This window comes from Nelusetta ayraudi, unplaced genomic scaffold (genome assembly GCF_046127955.1).
Source record: "Nelusetta ayraudi isolate G7.1 ecotype Tasmania unplaced genomic scaffold, CSIRO-AGI_Nayr_v1 ptg000120l, whole genome shotgun sequence".
In the NCBI taxonomy this organism is placed as follows: Eukaryota; Metazoa; Chordata; class Actinopteri; order Tetraodontiformes; family Monacanthidae; genus Nelusetta; species Nelusetta ayraudi.
The window spans coordinates 3,679,255-3,701,999 of NW_027466170.1; the positions used below are offsets into that span (position 1 = coordinate 3,679,255).

Genomic DNA, 22,745 nt, shown 5'->3' on the forward strand with positions numbered 1-22,745 from the left:
CAACATGTAACCAATGACGCGTCTCGGATGCAAGATTTTGTTTTGTATGCCCTGCAACAGGTGTCCGTAGCCGTGACTAGCCTCGTTTCCATGACAGATTTTGCAAAATGAAAGCGATATTTCTAAAATTTCTGCAAAGTACAGCTGTGATTTGCAGGTGATTCCATTGAATGCTCAAAGACAAAGTCCGCGTGTATGGGAGCGGACACGATAAAGGGATTTCTGGGAGTCACCGAGGAATTCACAGACCAATTGTGGAGGTTTTTATTGCGACATTTAGGTTTTGCACAATTCCAGGAGTAATGGAAACGCAGCTACTGTTAGCTGTTAGCTGTTAGCTTTGCTGCTTGCGCACATCCAAGGAGGCGGGACCATCAAAGTGCAGATGCAGACCTGCATCAGTCCTGGTTGTAAACCACAGAGGGATCGATGGCTCTTTATTCTAAGATTAGCCCCAGATGTAAAGTGACCTGCGCGGCGGTGATGTCAAGCTCCTCCATTCATGAGGCGCCATGAATAATTGAGCTTGGGGGGGGGGGTGCGAGCTGGCTGCGCCCAAAGTCTGTGTCTGGCGTCATCAGCCTCCATCGACTGCCTGTCTGCAGCCGGGAAGGAAGGAAAAAAAACAAGAAGAAACAAAAAAAAAACGTCAGCCGCCAGGATGGCAGCGGCAGACGAGGCAGTCAGGCTGTGAGGGAGGGAGGGGGGGGGGGGGGTTGACCAATCAGCCGTGATGTGACAAAGAGGCAGCAGGAGGAGGAGGAGGAGGAGGAGGAGGGCAGACATCAAAAGCGTCTGTTTTCTCTCCATTTACCTTCTTTTTACCTCCTGCTCCTCCTCTCCCCTCCACCTCTTCCTGGCATGCTCCAGAACTCTCCTGTCCTCGTCCTCTCCCTCCCTCTCCCCCTCCTCCTCTTCCTCCTCCCTTTCATCCCTCTCTCTCCTCTCCCGTCCCTCCTTTCCGCCACGTCCTCCTCGGCTGCCGCTGGCCGAATGAAGCCTCCTAAAAGGGGGCTGCTGAGCGCCGGCCCTCCGCATGGCGACGACCAGGTCAGTTGTCCGGGAATCGAGCAATTAGCGGCACCTGCTCGGCCGGATCAGCCCGCGCCATATTTCCAGGAGGCGTCCGAGGGGAGAGGGGAGGGGCCGCTCGGTGCCTCTGCCCTGGCAGGTGGTGTTGAGGGGGATGTAAGCTGGTTATTAGGAGATCAGAGCGGGCCGAGGGGAAGATCAGTGGCCATAAGCCTGCTGAGGAAAATCCACCTCCTCCTCCTCCCCCTCCTCTTGCTGCACCTTCCAGCTTCTCCTGTCAGTCGCGACCCGCCGCACGATCCTCTCCCTGTCTCCCTCTCTCTCATGAGCGCGGAGCGGCGCCGGCGATGATCCGCTGGATGGGCAGCTCGCTGCTGGGCGGCGGCGCCGGCGTTGGCGGCGGCTACGAGGACATGGTGGTGTTTGAGTGCGTGACGGTGGCCGGCGAGGGCTGCCGCTGCCTGGAGGGCTGCTACGGCGACGTGCTGAGGGACTGTGTCTTTCAGCAGGGGTACGACCAGCGTCTGTGTGTGTCTGTGTGTGTGTGTGCGTGTGTGCGTGTGTGCGTGTGTGCGTGTGTGCGTGTGTGCGTGTGTGTGTGTGTGTGTGTGTGTGTGTGTGTGGACTGTTTTTGTTGATGATGTCACGGCTGCAGAGGTTGTTTTTTCGAACGGGAAGGTAACGGCCGAGACGCCGCCTCCTGCAGCCTGCGGGGGGCGCTGCAGCGTCGGGTCCGTCCCTGTTTACATCCACTGAGTGTGTGTGTGTGTGTGTGTGTGCGCGGAGGGGGTCAAGGGAGGGGGCGGGACGTGCAGTCCAGCGCACGCATGCATGCATGCACGTCCACGCCCACGTGCACGCTCATGCGCAGCAGGTGCCGACGCAGCCGGGCCTCCTCGTGCTCTTTGTGGAAGGGCGGCCGCTGCCAGATGGGCATTTTCCAGCCTCAGCAAAACTGTGGAAACAAGCCGAGGCCTTTAGAAAGTGCCGGAACTCTGCTGCATTGTCGGGCGGACAGCTTGAGCCGGCCGGATTTACAGCTTTAGGGGCTTAATTTTGGAAAAGGACTGTAACAAAGTGGCACCGGTGGCGAGTGAGCGAGCGTGTTCCCCTTTCAGTCGTCCTGCGTCACTTTTTAATTCATTCATTCATTTATTCATTGCGACTTTGACGTCATGTCACGCCACTGGGCAGTATTGTCCGACACCGTAGTGTGTGTGTGTGTGTGTGTGTGTGTGTGTGTGTGTGTGTGTGTGTGTGTGTGTGTGTGTGTGTGTGCCAATGACGTGTGTGAATTGGGCAAATCTGGGCTCAGTTCATTTGAACTGGAATTGTTCCTTGAATCCTTGCAGTGATTGCAAAAGTCACAAAAACTAGTTTCTGTACAGCGGTCTCAAGGTGTGAGGTCTTCATTTGTGTGTTCATTTATTTGTTTGATTAATTGTTTGCGTCAACACGTGCAAAAATCACAGTTCGAGCAGCAGGAGGAGGAGGATGCGTCTGTCTGTCTGTCTGTCTGTCTGTCTGTCTGTCCCACCCCTGCTGTATCTCCCTCTCAGACGCCGGCTCTCCCAGCCGAGCCGCTGGAGGTATATTTAGTCCCGGCCTCTGAATATTTCAACCACTCTGGCCGTGGCACTGTTGCCATGGCAACACTCATCCCGAGCTGAGTTTTGTCGGAGCTCTGCGGCTGCGTGGGCGGCACTCGGAGTGATATGGCGTTTTCTTTTGTTTGGCTGTGTATTTTGAATACATATACATTTCCTTTTTTTCACATATATATTCTTGGGAGTATTTGTCTACACGACCCAGCAGCCCAGTCAGCCGATGTTTTGTGTGAGTGCCGCTGTTTATGAGCAGCATGTGGATTAATGCAGTTTACTGTTCATCATCAGGCAGGCTGTGCTGTAATCAGTGTAGTGTATCAGTGTACCAGCAGATGAAGGCTGTGTTCAGCAGCTTCTCCAAACCACACTGCCACTCAGCATGTGGTGAGAAGCTTCTGGATGTTCTGTCGAGTTCCCAGAGGCGACCGGTGCACAGATGGAACCGTCGACCTGCGTGGCTTCATTTTAGGGGGAATTGGGGAAGGTGTGCCGAGTGAAAACCGCTCCAAAGCTGTATCTTGACCAAGCCTCCAAACCCTGAAGAGAGCTCGGCTCACTGAGTCCCTGCTAACTTGCACTGCAAATCGATGCTCACTGCAGGTGTCGTGTTGCTAATGCAGCAGCCAGAAATAAACTCCCAGAGAATCCACCTTGAAACCTGCAGGACTCTCCTGGATCCTGGAGACGTTCTTTAGTTTAACATTAAAAAAAATGGCAAGCAAACTTAAGGCAACTTATTAAATACCAAATTGTGCAGCAGCAGTGCAGAGATGATGGAGGAAGTCGGAGTTGATCCTGCAAACCCGCATTTTGCACATTAAGCCGTATCAAGATCAAGTTTCCCCAAGTGCAGTCTTCTTCCAAGTGCACCATTGAAAGGCTTGTGTGTGAGCTAAAACAGAAGAAAAACAGATCATGCATTTGCGACGACGTTGCAAAAAAAAAAAATCCTGCGACGGCCGTCGGTGAGCAGGGAGGCCTCGCTGTGGATTTGCAGTCAGAGGCAGAGCAGCGTACGGCCTTCGCCTTCTGCAGCCATCCGCAGACGCCCCTCCGTGACTCAGCGCTCCGAGCCGCTTCGCCGTCCACCCGTGTAACACAGGATCGGGGCCTCGGACAGCCGCCATTGGCTGGCGGTGACGTAACGGCTTGCATAACGCCATGTCGAGTGACGGCGGGCCACAGGGATCGCTCAGCGAGCCTTTTGTTGACTTCTGGCAACCTGTGTGTGTGTGTGTGTGTGTGTGTGTGTGTGTGTGTGTGTGTGTGTGTGTGTGTGTGTGTGTGTGTGTGTGTGTGTGTGTGCCTGATTCATTGCAGCTCGTACCTGTCTGGGAAAAAGTGTTTTCTGCCCAGCAACTCGCGGAATTAGCATCCAGGCTGCTGCTCTCCACCAAGAGGCTGCCCCCCATAATAGTGATGGTAATATAATGATGATGATGATGATGATGATGGTTTTCATAGGGCTGCCACTCACCCTGGGAGAGGTATCAGTGCACCCTGACATCACAGGAAACTTACTAGTGAACATTTTCTGAAACGTGGGGCAAGCAGAGCAAGTAGACGTCCTCGCTCTCGTTTTCACTGGCATGAGAGACAACTCGGGTTACGATAGTAGTTTAGCAGTAGTTTATCGATTATTGCACCAGGACTGAACCTTTAAAAGGCCAACAACAACAAAGATCACCTGTCTCTGTCCTGACGACGTGTTTACGCTCCTCAGTACGCGTCTTAATCAAATTAGCCGCGAGCTGAAAAAAAAAAAGAAAAGAAATCTTGCAGATTTTCTCAGCCTGTTGCCTCAGTGAGAAAATCCTCAGGTCGCGACGCTGCCTGCGACGTTCTGTTGCCCTCGATTCTCCTTTCTTGCTGTTGTTGTTGTTGTGGTTGTCAGCTCTCGTCTTAGCTTTGCTGTTATTAGCCGGGTTAAGCCTTTAATAGCGCAAGTGTGAGTCAACAGCGAGTGTGCGTGCGTGCGTGTGTGTGTGTGAGTTGCACAGCATGTTGCAGTGTTTGCTGCCAGATAATCCAGGAGAATCACCAAGTCTCTGTGATTTGACCTGTTTCTGAATTGAATTGTTGACGTCTTCTTGAACCGATTCAAAGTGAATGACTCACTCACTCAATGACTCACTCCCTCCCCTTCTCCCCCTCCCTCTCTCTCTCTCTCTCTCTCTCCATCTCTCTCCCTCTCCCGCCGTGTCTCTCCAGCACTGCCAGTAACTCAAACAAGAGCACGCCCGCCTGCTCGCCAGTCCTGCGGAAACGCTCGCGCTCTCCCACCCCGCAGAGCCAGGAGGGCGACACCATGGTGGAGAAGGGCTCGGACCACTCCTCCGACAAGTCCCCCTCCACGCCGGAGCAGGTGGTGCAGAGGACGTACTCCCTGCAGTCGGCCCGGAGCGGCGGCAAGAACTCCAAGGTGAGGAGCGGTAGGAGCAGCAGGAGGAGGAGGTGGAGGAGGAGGAAGAGGAGGAGGAGGAGAAACAGGAAGCGGTGGAGGAGGTGGCGCCTCAGCTTCACTCTGGCTCCTCCTACTGTCTGACTGCAGCTGTTGTTCGAAACTTTCCTCCAAGTTTTGTTTTTTATATGATTTTTATGATTTTTTTTTTTTTTTTTAGGTTTGTTTGTTTGTTTGTTTGATTTTACCGAAGGAAGGAGAACTTGATTTCTCCACAGTAACACGACGCGCCATAACAGATATGACATTGTTAGTTGGAGGTGCTGATGAACCTGTTAGACATCAGGTAATCATCAGCACCTCAGCAGTCCATAATGACTGAGAAAAAGTCAAGGAAAAAAAAGAATAGAGCAGGTCGGGATGCCAACAGGCTGGATGTGCAAACCGTTAAATCTGTGACTATTTTAAGTGGCGATAATTTCAGCCCTGCCGTAAACACAGTGCCCCCTGCTGGCCTGGTATCAAATGCGGCACTTTGGTCGCCTGCCCGGCACCTTCTCACAAAGCACCTTTTTTGCTCTGCTCCTCTTTCTCTTTCTCTCCCTCTTCTTCTTCTCTTCCTCCATTTCATCCACTCTGACACTGTTTGTTTGTTTCTCTGGCGCCACCAACCTGCTGAGTGCAGCATCTCACTGCCAGGCCGGAGATGCTGATGCTGACCCGTGAAGCGTTGCCTCAAAGACAAGCCCACTTGCTGTCACATGGCGCTGGGCAGGCAACCAAAGTCGTCTAGTCCTCTGGCCAGGCCTGCTGGGGGCGCTGTGCTCAAGTCTGTTACAAGTCGTGCAAAGTTGGTTTGGGAATTCTCACTTAAATGTAGGAAATCGACACAGTGCTGCTTTAACTGTTATGTTGTTTGTTTACCTTTAACAAGTGAACAGAACAGAGGAGCGCTTTGAAATGAATTGAACGTACAATTGAAATGGACAGCAGAATTCTGTAGGATCTGTAGGAACTTCCCAGACCAAGAAAAACCAGTGAAGAAAACTAGAAACATTGTTCAGGCGTTTACTCTCCTTCTCCTCCTCCTCATTACCCTCTTCATCATCCTCATCATCATCATCACCATCATCTCCTCCATCATCATCATCATCATCATCATCATCTCCTCCCCCATCCCACCTGACCCCAGCGGTCCACCCCTCTGGGTGTCTAAACAGAACGCAGCTCTAATGTTTTGTTTGCTTCCAAAACGTTAGCAGCGAGCTAACCCCGCCGCTCGCCTGCTGTCCGCTCCTGGTCGTGCACACCTGCACACCTGCACTCCTCACGCTGTCCTTCGTCCTGCTGCGTGTCACATGGTGACCGTCCGACGACAACTGTCTCTTTGGCTCTTTTGGTTCTTCAGATGTTTCTTCTTGCAGTTGTTGTTTTCTTTTCTTTCTTTCTTTCTTTCTTTCTTTCTTTCTTTCTTTCTTTCTTTTTTCTTCTGTTTTGTTTCCCGTCTCTTTGTTTCATCTGATTGGTTTCTTTGTTTTTCTCCTGGTTGCATGCTAGTCTCACAAGCGACTTTCCAAAGTAAGCATTTCTCTTTTTTCTGTTCTGTAAATATCTCTGCGCCCACCTCCTGGCCCCTCTGTCCCACCTCCTGTCTTGTGAGCTGCCAGTGTCTGTCCTGTGGACGTCTCTCCCTGCCCACCAGCTTGCTGTTTGCTTTTTGGTTTCTGTTGGGTTTTTTTTTTGGTTTTTTTCCCGTGCACGCTGCAGCCGTCACCTGCCTCCATCCGCAAGCCCCGCCCCCTTCCTCCATCACAGCAGATGGATGTTTCCTTTTGAAATGCAGAACCCACTTCCTCTCCTCCTTCCTTCTCATCCTGTCTTTTCCTCTCTGGTGATATGCAATGTGGCGATATTCAAAGTGCGCCCTCCAAAATGCACCAGTTTATATATTTATTTGTATGCAAAAAAATAAATAAATAGAATGTTCTGCCTTAAAATAAGAAAAAAAAAAAGGAACTTGATTATTCAAGATCAGTCATATGATCATAAAATGATGTATTTTATCTTATCAGATTTGAAGAATCATAACCAGTGTTTCTATGCAGACTGTGAACATTAATCTCCTAACCACACTTGCACCTGCACTCCTGATCTACCTGCATTGCTGCTGGATATTAATTAGGTCGTTAGGCGTCTCAGTTTACAACAAAAATTGGTTCTCACGACACGACACGCGACGCCTTGACGTGATCTTTGACCTTTTCATCGTCGGATTTCAACCGTCACCGACCTTGTGAGAAACTCCTCGAGGGCTCCTGGAGGCACCTGAGCATCGAGTCGTTGATCCACTCGAGGTTTCTGACCTCTGGGATGGCACTTTGTTTTCTCAGTTCTCTCCCCCAGCAGGAAAAAATAGTTTTCCAGAGTTAAAAACATTGTAATGTTGACTGTTAATGCTGCCGTGCAGTCACATGTCGTATTAGTTTAAAGCCCCGCCTCCTCCTCCAGGTGCACCTCTTGCTCCAGACTCAGTCTGTTGTGGCCTGGTTGTCGCTCAGGTTGTTCTTCAGGTCGCGGCGCTCGCTGCCGTGCAGTTGCACAATCTGCTTCGCACATCTGATTACATCACTTTCATCTCTTTTTTTTTTTTTTTTTTTTTTGCCCTACATACACTGCTGCACTCCACAACGCACACTGCAGTGGTCACATGACGCCCCCCTCCTCATGGCGTGAGGTCGTCCCGGCAACGTGAGCCCGCTCACCCTGCTCCTAATGAAATCCAAATAACCAAGGCAGAGTTTTCAACCCAGGCCTGGCGGGGGTGGGGGGGGTTTCTCAGCCGACCAATCGCAACGCTGCGACAATCAATCGCACTCCTTTTTTTGTGCAGCGTCCGGCCGAGGACTCACTTCCTGTCCGCCATTCCTCTGCTTCCTCCATGTGCTCATGCTGCTGGCGACAGCGTTTAACGCTCTCCCTTTTTGTTTTTCTCTTTAATTTTCCTCTTTCAGTACGACAGACTAAACCTGATTAAAGTAAGCATTTTCTTTCTTTCTTGTTGACATCTGACCCGTTGACACCTCCTCCCACCCCACTCACCCGCTGACCCCACCCATGAGATCCCGCCTCCTGGCCCCCCACTTCCTGTTTAGACCCCCCAGTGATACTTTTTAGCCCCACGTGTCTTTTCCCACCTTTCCACCTCCTCAATCGACAAAAAAAACAGACACTCAACTGTGTCACAGATATTTTATCTCGTAAAAAAAAAAAAAAAAAATTTAATTTGTTTGAGGCCAAAATTTAATTTTCTGTTGAAAAATGTTATATTTTTCTGCTTGCTTGCACTAAAACATCCCCAAAAGTCATTTGTTTTTTCCTCTTCCTTTTCTTCTTCTCCTCCAATTTTTCACCGTTGCTGTACTTTATATCATTATGATTACATAACCTTAGCTTACATCACATAATAATTTGTAGAGTTAAATTAAATATCTGACAAACGGATCCATATTATCATAAAAATGGGGGTGCGGGGGGGGAGTAATTGCAAACCCAACAGCCAGCAGGTCCCAGCAGCTGCCAGCAGCTTTCAGTTATTACATTGCACTTTTTTTGTTTGCTTGCTTGTTTCTTTTTCTCATGTCAACACTGCGCTAAGCATCTCGGCCTCCCGGTGACGCCATCACATGAGCACCTTGCATTGGTTGACTCCTCGTACAGTCAGTTGTTTATTGTGTAAACGATGGCGTCACGGCTGCACCGAGTCAGACGCAGTGACTCTGAAACGTCATCGGCTAATTTCCTCTGCAGCAGCAGCAGCAGCAGCAGCAGCAGCCGCCGCACGTCTCTGTCACCTTCAGGCCAGATTAGCCCACATTGGAACAGCACCGCAGACACACGCGCTCTCACACACACACACACTCACTCTGTTTATGTTTTTTCGTTGATGCTTGAGCAGCTTTTGACAGTTAAAACCTGTGAGATCCACAAATAAAACACCTTCTTTCATAACCACAAACATTCGCAAACAAACAAATAGGCGTCCCGGATGAAGCCCGTCGAAAATATGACTGAAATCCAAATATGATCCGACTGGTGTTTCTTTTTGCTCCTTTAAACAGATTGGAAATCACACTGTTGCCCTGTTTTCTCCCTCCTGCCTCTGATTATTTCCCCTCTTTTTCTCGTTCCACCCTGTGAATGGACTCCTGCATGTGTCATGGTCTGGGATTTAACTTGGGAAAAAAAAAATAATAAGTTACTCTGCTGCCCTCTACTGGTGCACGACTCTAACAGGCAAAGTTAAAAAAATAAAAAAAAAAGCCATTGAACTCAATGGAAGGAAAGTATGATTACGGTGGAAGCTCAAGCGTCTTTTTTTTTTGAAGCTGTGGTTTTAGAACAAGCTGACTGTGCAGCAGACTAGTAGGAATTGATGTGTTGCATTTTGCAGTAATGCAGGAGTTGCAGTGAAATTTCTTTCAGCTCCTCTGATGTTGGAGTCAGGTTTTCACCTCACGTTCATATTTGATCAATAAAAAGTTTTTTAAAAAAAGAGAGAGAGAGAGAGAAATAGAGCGGTAACTGAGGTGATGAACTGAAGGACAATTTCACTTCCTCCTCCAAAGTTTTGTCCCTGTTTTTTTTTTTCTTTGCCCTGATCTGAGTGTGACATGCAGTTTGATTTTTGTGACCCCGCCCCCACAACCCCACACTTTTTTTTTTTTTTGTATGCGTGAACTGATGCAAACCAAAGTTTGTGCAAGCAGCAAAAATTAAATCTGATCTGTTCTTTTCTTCTTCTTTCTCTTTCTCTCTCTCTCTCTCCCTCTCTCGCTGTCTCCCTGCAGAAGAGCCAAAGCTGGTACAATGTAAGTCCCGCCCTCTTTATTTTCTTCTTCTATTTTTTTCTCTCTCCACATTTGTTGTCCTGTGCTGTCGTGTGTTGCTGTGATTTAGAATGGAGGGGATTATTGTGGGGGGGCTAAAACAACTTGTGGCGGTCTTGTCCTTGACCCCGTTTTACTGGAGGCCTTTTAAGCCCCGCCCCTTTCCCACAGGCCGCTGTGGGTCAGTGGTCCTGCAGGCTCAGATTAGCCGGCAGCTTAAAGGAGCAACAGGTGGAGCTTCCCAAAGCAGCAACACGTGCGACACTGTGGTGGAGCGATGCCAACGCAGAGTCCTGCAGAGAAGCTCCACTCGGGGGGGGGGGGAAGTGGGGAGTCAGTGACGTCAGTAAAGGGACAGTTCACTCTAGTTGTTAGTGTGGTGTTGGTCCATGTTAACTCTCTCTGAAATAAGACGTTGAAGATGAAACTCTGCTCTCAGCGCATCATGCTGTCAGCAGCAGCTTCATGGATGAGCTGTTTTACTCCCTGGAACTTTGGGAGCTCTGACTGTCCAGCAGTTCAGTCATTCACGTTTAAATTCTGCTTTTCAAAGTCAGTGTAGATGTATTTCAAGCAGCATAGTTCACGAAAATTATTCCTGCATGAAATTACATACGTTCCTGTGATTTATTTATTTTTATTTCTAATGAGTTCTACCTCGATTTTTCTTTTTTCTTTTTCCTGAAAGCTTCCCAACACCAGGGTGTTTTGTTTTGCGGCTTTTTGTTTGTTTCTTTTTCAAACAAGCTGTGCCTCTGTCCATCCTTTGCTTCTTGCGCTCAATGAGTTCCACAGTTCTGGAAATTTGCTCCTTGTCTGATTTTTGTGACCGCAGTTCTGTCTTCCTCCACAAGATGGAGCCCTGGCGCAGTTTTCACCCCCCCTACACGCACTCCGCCAGGGTCTCGCACGCACATGTGTTCAGCTCGTGAACATGGTTTAAATAATGACTTCCGATTGACTGGAGGTGCTGTAGAGGCGCCTGCTGTGTTAACTGCGACCACACACGGAAACTGAAATGAGAGTGTTGAAGAAAAAAACCTTCTGTGTTTTCCTGACGTTTTATTCCCGTTTTGTATTTATTATTTCTACTATTTTTATCCTCCCCTGTGTGAACACCTCCCCTCCCCCCTCCCCCAACCCGACTCCCGTCTCTCCCCAGCATGAGCGACAACACATCCTGAGAGTAAGCATGACCTGTATTCTTGTGCAACCTCTGGATCTCTCTCCGCCTCTCTTGCTCCGTGTTTTGGTTCCCGGACTGGTGGAATGAAAACATCCCTCCTGCCCGACTCTCATTCCATCCACCTCAGGCAGCAGCAGTTACCACCTGGAAACAAAATCACGCTTACAAAAAAAAAAAAATTCGAAATCGAAATTTGGCTTGAACTATTTCTCGACGTTACTTTAATTTCTAGAAAAGGTGTCGCTGTTGCAGTGTTACCGGTCCCAGAGGCGCATGTTTGGCCCTCCGCTGGCGGCCCAAAGCGGCCGCCAGGCGTCTAATTCTGGCAGGCGACAGGTGGTAACAGGCCCGCTGAGTTTGCTCGCTGCACTAAAACAAATCAACCGACTCATCTCGAGGGCTTCTGGACGAGCCGAACGGAGCATGGACCCCCCGCTGCTGCTGCAGGGGGGGTCGCAGCATGTTTGTTGTTGCTGCAGCATGACTTTCAGAGTTCATGCCTGGAGGAGTGAGGGGTCGGGGGGGGGAGAAAGATAAAGCAGACAGCATTTAGTGGGTGAGGGTGGAAGAAACAGGTCCAGACGGAGAATCTTTGAAGATCTTTCCTTCTAATCCACTGATGTCATTTCCCTCTTCTGAAGCATTTAACATCTAACTGATCGGCCGAGTCGCCTGCCGTCAATGGAATCACCATCTCATGCAAGAGTTCCTAAACGCAATCTCATCGTTGGGACCCTCAATGGGAGGAGGAACTGATGACGCTTTAAACTTTAAACACGTCTCTCACTAACTCAGAAAGGAGGAAGAAGCAAGAAACTTAATCCTGTGTCGTCCACCTGTTGGCTGAAATCATATTTTTTTTAAAGGACGCGCCTGGTGTTGCTCTGTTCGAGTTCTTTTTTTTACTGCCACCCTGCTCCATGCTAATGCTAACTGAGTCTGCTAAATTCTTCCTAAACTGTAATTCCTCGTAAAAGAAAACAGCATGTAAGAAATACCAACAGCGCCACCCTGTGGTTGTATTATTCTACTACTACCCCTCATATGTCTCGTATCCTTGTTTTCTTGCCTTTGGAGGCTGCTGAGGGGCCTGCAGGGAGCCGGTTTGATTTCGGCAGATGTGTAGGGCAAAAGCTATGACACCTAGTGGTGAAAAGGTGTTGATTCAAAAAAAAATTAAATATAAAGAAAGAAATAAGCAGAGTGACACCAGCCCCGTTCGAGTCCAGCGGGTTCCAGTACAGGGTGTTTTTTTTTTTTTTACTTCCTCAGTCAAGTCCTGAAACGGCGTTAACTCAAAGTAATCAGACCTTCACATTAGACTAACTGGAGTTCTAGAGTAGCTGAAAGTGTGTGTGTGTGTGTGTGTGTGTGTGTGTGTTCAGAGTATCTCTCCACGGCGATGATGACCTCCCATGGCACTGACTGCCCAGTGATTACAAACCAGCCGTCCTCCTGTGAGTTCTGAGCCTGGTAGAGACCCACACGCTCTCCGCAGCGACCGACCAATCGCCTCGCAGCTCTGCCGTTGAGGAAAAGCTAATGGGAGGCGGCCGATGGGAAGGGCGCTTTGGATCGATTGGATCAACACAGATGGAATGTCGGCCGATTCCCCATCAAATCAAAACCAACTCAGTGTGTGTCAATAGGACACACACACACACCCACACACACACACACCTTCAGAGCGCTCCGTGCCAGTCTCCGCCATCCCCGACTGTTTGTCTCCGGAGTTAATATTTAACCTCCTGAACACTGGACGTGTCATCGCGGCTCCACAATGAGCCCTTTCTCCTTCGGCGGCGGCAGAAGCAGGAAGTAAAAGACGACTGCTTGTTCTGGCAGCACCTAAACGTCCCTGAGGCCTGGACGACTGGCGACTGAAGGCTGTCCTGCAGCCGCTCGCCAATGACCAGCACTGTTTTCCAGACAGGCCCAACAAGAGATTTTTCTTTTCTTTTTTTTTTAAAGCTATTTTTCCCGCTCCACATTTGGCCTCCACACCCCTCGTCTACTTAAAGCCGGCGCTGGGAAACCCGAGTAGAGGAAGTCATGTCTGGATTCCAGCGTGTGGTGCCGCGCATTCGTTTCATCCAGCCGCAGCCAATCAGCTGCAAACTGTCTCGACACGGCTGCTTTATGTTTTTCACTGCTGCTCCCTGGACTCTGGAAATATCTCAGTTAGGAACTGTTGGAGGAGGAGGTGTGCGACACACATCATCATCATCATTATTATTAAGAGGCTGCTGTAAAATGAGACATGGAGGAGACACACACACACACACACACACACACACACGGCTCCAGTGGGTCCAGTCGCCTCTGATGTGTTTTGCAGATCTTGAACCTCCATGAAATTTAACATTACGAGTTTGTAAGTGCGTCACATTGACACACGGCCAGTAGTCGTCACAGTGAAGTTTTTGGGCGCTCACCAGGAGTGGCAAAAAACTTTGCTCTTTCAACAAATGGCACACGTGTGACGTTGCTGAAGTGGATTAATGGCCTTGGCTATTGGTTATTTTCAAGAAATAAAGAAATGGCTGCATCAGATTTAGCACGCAGCTCATTTCAGTCTGCAGTCCTCATGCACGATGACAGTCGTCATGTGTAAAGTGCAGATTTACTGCCGGTCAGCTCGGGTATTGCTTTGTTGTTGCGGTTTTTGCTTTTACGTTTCTGTTGACAGTTTGCTGTTCAGAAAACTTGCAGATGAAGGAGATGACCTCCGGTAAACTGTGTCAGGGCTTGTGCAGACTTGTATCAGACTAGTACCACTAGTACCAGGAACTACTAGGAGTTGGAAGGCAGCTCTGGATTCCTGCATTGTGGACGTCTGGATTCTGAGATTTTCGCTTCTGAGTCGACACAAACAAAAGAAGAAGTTTTCTGATGTTGCTGCCGTTGTTGCAGGCGGAGTTAACTGCGGGTCACGCTCACATCTGTTCCTCGTAACTCAATCACTCGAGGAGCTCTCAGAGCTCTCGGGAGCGCAATTCTTTTCTGGCTCTCCCCAGAATGAAAACACTGGTTTCTCCCCCTCAGGCTCGGCCCCGGTTCACCTCCTCGTACTGTTAACATCCTACCTCCCGCTTTCGTATCTCTGTTTACCCGTCAGCGGCACTCAAAGTCATCTCGGCGGTCGTAAACTGGTTGGAAACGCAGACGCACACGAGGAGGAATGACGGCTAGAGGAGGGATGGGAGGCGGCGTGGAGGGGGGAGGGAGGAAGGCAGGAGCTGCAGTGATAATAAAGGACTTGTTGGCTGGAGGGTTACTAGAGGGCAACGACCGTCACTCCTCTCTCAGTGTGTTGTGTGTGTGTGTGTGTGCGTGTGTGCGTGAGGGAGAGAGAGAGAGGGAAGGAACGGCGGAGTGAGGCGAGGATCATGTGGCTGGAGTGTTGGAGTGTCCACCACCTCACTCCTGCTGGGAGCAGCAGCTTCACACAGGCTGCAGAAGACCCTTGACAGGAGCTCACGGAGGGAGCGGGCGGCCCTGGACAGGCTCTTTTTTTTTTTTTTACATATATCTATATATACATATACTTTGTTTATTTTGCGGGGATTGGAGGAGAAAAAAAACGACCAAAAACATCCTCCCATCCCAGCGTGGAGGCTGGAGCAGCGGAGGAACATGGACGCGTGTGAGGAGTGCAGCATGTCGGAGTGGGAGGCGGCGCTGGAGCTGGACGAGGCGCTGGCCGGCTGGCTGCAGCAGGGTCCCGCCCGGGGCGAGTGGGGCTGGGAGTGGGGCTGGGCGGCGGCCTCGCACCTCCTGGAGGAGCCCGAGGAGCGAGAGGCCGAGGAGATCCCAGCTGTAAGTCCAGCCGAGGAGGAGGCGGGAGGAGCAGGCGGGAGGAGGAGGTCGTAGCCAACGGCTTGCACGTGTGCGAGGCCGGCAAGTGGTGTTGTGTTGAGTTGTGTTGGTGGACCTTGCCGACCCCTGATTCTGCACGGGGTCGTCCGGAGGGAGAAAAGAGTAACGTGCCTTTCTTTTGTCTTTTGTTGTGTCTGCGCCGGCAGTTATAGTTTCCTGAAGTGAGGTTGGGGGTGGTGGGGGGGGTCATCTCGCACCGACAGGGAGAGTGGTGAGCATGTGCAGGGCGGGGGGGGGGGGTTGTTTGCGTTTGACTGTTTGTCTGTTTGTTACCCATGCAGGCGCCTGCAACTAAAAAAAACCACAGAATAATGAGAGCTGGTCTTCAGTCTTCAGTCTTCAGTGCGCGGCAGCATGTGCAGCCAACGACCCGCAGCTCCTACACCTGCGCTTTATTTCCTTTTTTCTTCTTTCTGTCTTTTTTTTTTATCTTGAACGACTCCGGCGCCATGAATGAGGCGGCTGTGTGTGGGCGGAGCTCCTGCTTGCCGATCACGACGCATCCATCGCCAGTTGCACTGTCAATCAGAACCTCCCACAGAGGCAGCAGCTTGGCTGGAAGAGCATGAGGAGATTGTGTGTGTGTGTGTGTGTGTGCGTGTGCGTGTGCGTGTGCGTGTGCGTGTGCGTGTGTGTGTGTGCGTGTGTGTGTGTGTGTGTGTGTGTGTGTGTGTTTCTCACTGACCCTCTCTCCCTCTCTCCCTCCCTGCAGGTGCTGAGCCCAACATACAAGCAGCGCAATGAGGACTTTCGGAAACTCTTCAAGCAGCTCCCGGACACAGAGAGGCTGATTGTGGGTGAGTGGAGAGACCCTCAGGGCTGAGATCATCGCGGCCCCAGAGATGTTTGAGGGGTGGAGGCGGGGTCGGGGGATGGGGAGGCGGTTGGTGCAGGAACTGTGTGTGAACATGTGGGAGTTCCTACTCAACCAAATTTCCTGCTCGTTGGCTGCTTTTCCAGGAAGAGCGAACGGCTCCAATCAGAGTTCCCAGAAAATGCTTCCGACTGTGCAGCCAAGTAATCGTTTTATTTTTCGCCGACCCAAAATGATGACCCCCCCCCCCCCCCCCCGCCCCCGCCCCCCCCACCAGGTTCATGTTAATAAAGAGCTGGCTGTCCGACAGATGCATACAATCTTTTGTTTTTTAGACCTTTATATGTGAGTTTTATTGGTCTCTGCTTCCCATCACTCATCACTCCCGATGGTTCCTGGTGGTTCTTCAAAGGCCCTTAAAGGTCCGGAATGCTGCCTCGCGTCACATCACAACTACCCAGAAGATCCGCTCCAGTTGTCTGCAAAACAGCACACTTAGCCCTCTGTTTGCAGCCCCCTGCTAAAATGAAGGGACCCTCCACATCTTTGACCGGGCAGTTTTCACTAACCTGGGGCAGGAATCAGTCCCAGATAACCACACCTTCTTTTTTGCTTGCTGACGTGTTTTTATGATCAGTGTTGCCACTAGGGGGCGACGGGGATGCTGTGTCTTTTTGTGTTTGTTTGTTTGTTTGTTTGTTGTTTAATGGCGGCGTGCCTCTGCTGTTCCAGACTACTCCTGTGCTCTCCAACGGGACATCCTCCTGCAGGGACGACTCTACCTCTCGGAGAACTGGATCTGTTTCTACAGCAACATCTTCCGCTGGGAAACGCTGGTAGGTTCGGCTGACAGGAAGTCCCGCCTCCCCGTGTTCACGCCGCCGCGTAACTGCATGTGTTGTTGTTTGTGTTTGCTGCGCAGCTGACAGTGCGGCTAAAGGACATCTGCTCCATGACGAAGGAGAAGACGGCCCGCCTCATCCCCAACGCCATCCAGGTCTGCACGGACACTGAGAAGGTACCGAGTCGCCTGTTTGCACCGACTGCTGCTCAGCTGGACGACCGCCTTTTCAAATCAACACTTCAATCTATTTTTTTTTTCTTTTTTTTTTTTACTTTTTCAGCACTTTTTCACCTCGTTTGGCGCCCGGGACCGCACCTACATGATGATGTTCCGACTGTGGCAGAACGCGCTGCTGGACAAGGTTAGCGCCACCTACTGGTCCATTCTCTTCAGTTTTACCTTGTTGTTTTTTGTTTTTTAAATATTTTTTTAAGAATCTCTCTCCTGCACATTTTGCTCACGTCTCACTATGATTGGTCGACAGCCGCTTTGCCCCAAGGAGCTGTGGCACTTTGTCCACCAGTGTTACGGCAACGAGCTCGGCCTCACCAGCGACGACGAGGACTACGTCCCCCCCGACGATGACTTCAACACCATGGGGTGAGTTCTTTTGAAAAGATCAAAAATAAAACTTTTGTTTGCTGATCTTGTTCAAAAAAGCACATTTTTGGATTCAGAAACTGTTTTGGATGCTCAGAGATACATTTGTTTTTGTATTTTTTGTATTTATTTTATTTATTTTTTTTAAAGATACAAACCAATCTCTTAAATTGTTGCACGCTGGCCGTTTTTTTTCCATCGACGTCAGAGGTGGAAATATCTACAGAAGTGGGCTCTTTAGTGATGCTTCATTATCGGTGTTATAAAGTGAGGGCTGGAAAAGTCTCGCTGTGTTAAATGATTCTGAGCGGCGTCCCTGCCGTCCCTGCAGCTTCAGCGAGGAGATTCCCAACGAGGAGAACGAGATCAACAACGACAGCTTGTCGAAGAGCAGCGCCGAGGCCAAACCGGAGGGCAGCCCCACCCTGCCGCACAAGAAGGCGGTGCCAAACAGCAGCCTGCCCGCCACGGCCAATCACGACAGCGCCATCGCAGTGAGTCCCGCACTCTCGCCCTCCACATTTCGAACAAAATAAAGAACTGTCTCAGAACTCCTGAGCTGAATCTTCTGCCGTCGCCCGCAGTTCGACCTCCCTGCTGAGGAGTTTGCGGACTTCCTGCCGGACGGTGAGCTGCTGGCGGTGCCCCTAGTGGTGGAGGAGAAGAGCGGCGGCGGCGGCGGCGGCGGCGGCGGCGGCGGCGGCGACAGCGCTGGGACGGGAGGCCCCGCCCCCTCGCCCTCCCTGGACCTCAACGACAACGAAGACCTCCCCACCGAGCTCAGCGACTCGTCCGAGACGCACGATGAAGGTACGAAACTCGTTTTCAGCCTGTTATTGTTCGATTATTGTATTTTCGTTCTTCTTCTACTTTTGTTCTTGTTCTCGTTATTTTCAGCTCGTCTGTGTTTGAGCATTTCTGCTACAGCCATTTTCATTCCATTTACATGGGTAAAAACGGCAGAAAACAGAAGAGAAGCAGAAGTAAAAATCAATTCAAGCTAAAAAAATATTTTTTTTAAAATTAGTAGATTTTTTGATAATTTTTTTTTTTTAGAGTGTTTTTAAAAATGTATACATATAACATATATGTATAAACATTTATATATCATTTAGTGTTATACAACATCTAACACTCCATTTAAATTTTTTTTAAACTATAGGTCCAAATACCCTGTAAATCCTGAGCTGTTCTTGACCCTTGACAGCTCGATGAGCGAACCTAAACGCGTGTGTGTGTTTTTGCGCCCCCTGCAGGCGAGGTGCAGGCCTTCCACGAGGACCTGACGGGCAGGCAGCACATCAACGAGGTCTACAAGCTCAGCGTGGACAAGCTGTACGACGTCCTCTTCACCGAGTCGCAGTTCATGAGCGACTTCATGGAGCAGCGAGGGATCTCAGGTCCGCCCCTGCCCCTCAAGCCCCCCCCCCCCAGCCCTCTGGTGGGTCTCCGCCTCACCCGCATGCTTCTGCTTTGTGCACGCAGACGTGGTGTATCACCCCTGGAAGAAGGAGGACACCGGCAACCAGACCCGGGAGATCATGTACACCATCTCGCTGTCCAACCCGCTGGCGCCCAAAACCTCCACCGTCAGCGAGACGCAGGTACGCACACTGATGCCAGGAGGAGGTCTAGTGGGAGAGAGCGGCCTTGGAATGTGAAACTTTGTAATTCAATATTTTTTTAACTGTCAGCTGAGCGAGTTAGCAGCAGCACAAGGCTTCCTATTACTGTTGAACTGAACATCTTCCAGTCGAAAGTCAAAACATCTTCTCCTCTGAAATTCTGCCACTGCTGCGTCCGTGCTTATCTCCGATCTCTCGCACTCTTTCTCCCACTGCGTATGTGGGCTTTTCATAAACAGCAGCTTGCCTGTTTGTTTTTTTTCCGGGCAAAATTTCAGCAAGATTTTTTTTACCTTGAAATCATCACTTCCTGGCACTGCAAGGACTTCTTCTGCTCCAACTTCTTTCTCCTTCTCCTCCTTCCCTCTCAGACTCTGTACAAGGTCAGCCAGGAGAGCGAGTGCTACCTGGTGGACGCCGAGGTCATCACGCACGACGTGCCCTACCACGACTACTTCTACACCCTCAACCACTACATCCTCACCAGGGTGGCCAAGAACAAGTGTCGCTTACGGTGAGCAGCTGCGGAGGCGGGAGAAGAAACTGATTTTTAGCAGGCAGTCAGAGCGTTTTACCCCCGATTCTTGCGATCCTCACGGGAACCGATGGAGCGGCTGCGCTGCTGGACGTCCCGTTCAGAAATGTGCTTGATGTGAGGTGGTTCGGAGCAGTTTCCACGCGGACGCGCCCTAGATACTTTTGGTGTTAACTGGGGTTTAGATGAGTTAGTTTGTCCAGGAGCGTCTTTGTGCTAAAAACTGCAGTCTGTGTGGCAGGGTGTCGACGGAGCTGCGCTACAGGAAGCAGCCGTGGGGTTTGGTCAAAGGCTTCATCGAGAGGAACTTCTGGAGCGGGATCGAGGACAACTTCCGCCATCTCGGTAAAAAAATGAAATAAAAAATATAAAATCCCAGTTTGTTTCCCTCCTGAGCCAAACGAGGAATCACTCAAACCGGTCCCCTCCCTCCCTCCATCCTCCCAGAGGGGGCGCTGTCCAAGCTGGAGGAGCTGCTGACCGAGTCCCACCAGCTGTCGCCAAAGGCCAAGATGAGCAAGAACGCCACGCTGCGGCGGAAGAAGAGGCCCCTCCCCCACATGCGCAGCCAGCACCTGGACGAGGCGCTGAGCCCGGTGACCACGCCCACCGACGAGGAGGTCATCCAGAGGATCAAGCACGTGGCCGGATCCACGCAGACGCGGCACCAGAGTCCCGAGCACCACCACCACCACCTGCCGGCCGGCTTCGCCTTCTACAGCGTCTCCAAGTTGCTGCTCATCATCAGCTTTGTGTACGCTACATGCACACACACACACACACACACACACTGGTAGTGTTGTAGTACTGCAGGTTGGTCTCGGTCTCGTCTCGGGTTCTGAGGCTTTTTTACTGGGTCTGGTCTCGGACTGGACGGACTGGGGATTTTCCATCAAGACCAGTGGAGACTCAGCCAACACTGCAATGACACGATAATAATGGGAAAGAGTGACACAGCGCCTTATTCCCAGTTAATTAATTTTTTAAACTTAATGAAGCAAAGTTGCTTTTTTCAAAACGGTTCAAAATAGTTGGCAAAGCAGCGAAATGTTTAAAAGATACCTCGCTGAAAAGAGACGTTGCTGTTCCATTGAGAAGCAAACGTGGATTTAGAGAAGATACTGGTCATTTCTTTCTGTTTCGTTATTTTTCTTGGGTATATAAAGTCCTGGTCTGGTTTCCATCTCAACACTCTCGAGTCTTGATAAGGTCTTGGTCTCGGTTGGTGTCGTCTTGACTACAACACTACACGCTCGGCAGTGCTACGTCTGGCTTACATGACACTCATGCTCATCTTATGTAAACACTCAGTACGTTCACATGACCTCCGGGGGGGGCATTCGTTTAACGTATTTGTCTGACTGAAGACTGGAAACAGCCGTCAGCCAGTTTGTCACCCACACAGACGAGCTGGGCGTCCAGTTATTTCTGTCCGACAACTTGGGGAGGTGGGAGGGAAAGAATGAGGCTCAGCGGAGCCAAAAACAAGCAGAGCTGAGAGCTTGAACTACGTATCAGTCAGATAGCTGCGTTTCCATTACGGTTTTTCCCAAAACATTCAATTCCCCCGGTCTCGCATGCTAACAGTTAGCCGCTAGCTGGCTTTCTTCTTTTCTGGTAGTTTGTTCAGCAATGCAGTGAGTCAACCAGAGAGAAGCCAGATGCTGAGGAGATGAAAGAGAAGACGACTTGGTCCCAAGTTTGTTTATTGACACGAGCAAAGCAGTTTCTCCTCCTCCTCCCTGAGCTCTCAGGCTGCGTTCCATTTCGCTCAGAAATTGGAATTCGGAGCGAGTCACAGCGAGCTGCGCCACCATGTTTTCTTTTATCCGTGTGCATGTAAACGTACTGACACAAGTTTGTTCTTGTTTTTGTTTTGTTTTTTGTCCAAGTCACATTTCATGAATCCATCCAGCGTTTCCTGTGGCTTCTGTGGCGTGTTGACGGAATGAAATCAAAATGTTTGTTTGTTTTTCTTCTTTCTTTCCCTCTCTCTCTCTCTCTCTTGCCCTCTCTCTCTCTCTCTCTCTCTCATACTCTCTCGCTCTCTCTCGTCTCTTAATATCTCATCCTTGTTGTCCCGAGTGTAACCTCTCTCTCTCTCCTCTCCTTTCATTGCCATCCGTAGGATCTGTCTAAGGTACACGCCACCTACCATCAGCTAGCGTCGCCGGACTTGCTCATTAGCAGCGTGGCTAGCGTAGTGTTGTTGATCAGATTTGTGGCAGTTGTTGGTTTAAAAATAAAAAATAAAAACATGTAAAGTGGATGGTCGAGAGAAAAAGAAAAGCCTACTAACTTGTTGCTGGTGGCCTCTCCTGCAGCCTGGTCCTGCTGGTGTTCCTCAACATGATGCTCTTCTACAAGCTGTGGATGCTGGAGTACTCGGCTCAGTCGCTGACCACCTGGCAGGGCCTGAGGCTGCACGAAAGGTACACACACACACACACACACAAACATGCATGCACACACAGCTGCAGATACACACTCATGCTAACATACACTTCACTGTATCCGCATTACGGTTGACCCCCCCTGCGACAGAAAGATTGCAGAGTTCCTGACTATTATCCTCGCGTGCGTGTGTGTGTGTGTGTGTGTGTGTGTCGCAGCAAACTGCCCCAGACACAGATGGAGTGGGCGCAGCTGTTGGAGGCGCAGCAGCGGTACCACGACGCCGAGCTGCAGAAGTGGCGGGAGATCATCAAGTCGTCGGTGGTGCTGCTGGATCAGGTAGAGACGAGAGCGAGTGGGGTGGACGTCCCAGACGTTTTAGCTTCCAACCCAGAGATGTGAGAGTTTGCAACAAAAAAAAAATGTAAAAAGAAAATGAGGACAAAATATCCTGACTGCCCCCCGGTGGCCGGCTGCAGTAAAGCTCCTCTGACTGTTGGAGGTCGGGCCTGTCGGGCCTGTCGGGCCTTCAGAGATGATCTTTGTTTGGAACTGGTGGTCGTCTGAGTTCCTGTTGCCTTTCTCACATCTGGAACCAATCTCCTCTGACCTCTGACCTCTGACCTCAACAGAAGCACTGCCTCTCTGGTTCTACTTCTGGGTCGTCCAGTGATCAGAGTCTCTAAATCGCCTTCTCGTCATACGCTTGGTTTTGAAATTGAGGACAAAGTCCGAGCGCCCGACTGCACTGAGGATCTGCCGCCTCATTGGCCGCCTCAGACACGTGATTTAAACACGCGCCCGGACCTGTGAAGTGGGCCTGTTGGAGACCGACTCGACTCCCAGGGCTAAAATACCGAAACCCTGAAAAGTCCAGAGGACAGTTTGTGCACATTGAAGAGTCTGGAAGTAATTAACTGTGTGACGACTGACGGCCGCGGC

General features: G+C 50.4%; 1 protein-coding gene across 14 annotated transcripts in view; it reads left to right on the forward strand.

Annotated features, from left to right (window-relative positions):
- The window catches only part of gramd1bb (GRAM domain containing 1Bb), a 54,805-nt gene that overhangs the window by 28,166 nt on the left and 3,894 nt on the right, over positions 1-22,745 (forward strand). For 4 of the 14 annotated variants that reach the window (XM_076049979.1, XM_076049992.1, XM_076049991.1 and 1 more), the window contains 19 exons: positions 4,851-5,061; positions 6,598-6,618; positions 8,052-8,075; positions 9,888-9,908; positions 11,089-11,112; positions 15,704-15,788; positions 16,538-16,641; positions 16,728-16,823; positions 16,930-17,010; positions 17,134-17,249; positions 17,581-17,743; positions 17,834-18,059; positions 18,506-18,649; positions 18,735-18,853; positions 19,246-19,388; positions 19,651-19,754; positions 19,857-20,163; positions 21,734-21,841; positions 22,022-22,142. In XM_076049979.1, the coding sequence (XP_075906094.1) occupies positions 4,851-5,061; positions 6,598-6,618; positions 8,052-8,075; positions 9,888-9,908; positions 11,089-11,112; positions 15,704-15,788; positions 16,538-16,641; positions 16,728-16,823; positions 16,930-17,010; positions 17,134-17,249; positions 17,581-17,743; positions 17,834-18,059; positions 18,506-18,649; positions 18,735-18,853; positions 19,246-19,388; positions 19,651-19,754; positions 19,857-20,163; positions 21,734-21,841; positions 22,022-22,142 (2,218 nt within the window). Of the gene's footprint in view, positions 1-1,021; positions 1,051-1,241; positions 1,544-4,850; positions 5,062-6,597; positions 6,619-8,051; positions 8,076-9,887; positions 9,909-11,088; positions 11,113-15,703; positions 15,789-16,537; positions 16,642-16,727; positions 16,824-16,929; positions 17,011-17,133; positions 17,250-17,580; positions 17,744-17,833; positions 18,060-18,505; positions 18,650-18,734; positions 18,854-19,245; positions 19,389-19,650; positions 19,755-19,856; positions 20,164-21,733; positions 21,842-22,021; positions 22,143-22,745 lie in introns of those variants that run through there. The other 10 variants (XM_076049994.1, XM_076049990.1, XM_076049982.1 and 7 more) reach the window with 10 other exon arrangements.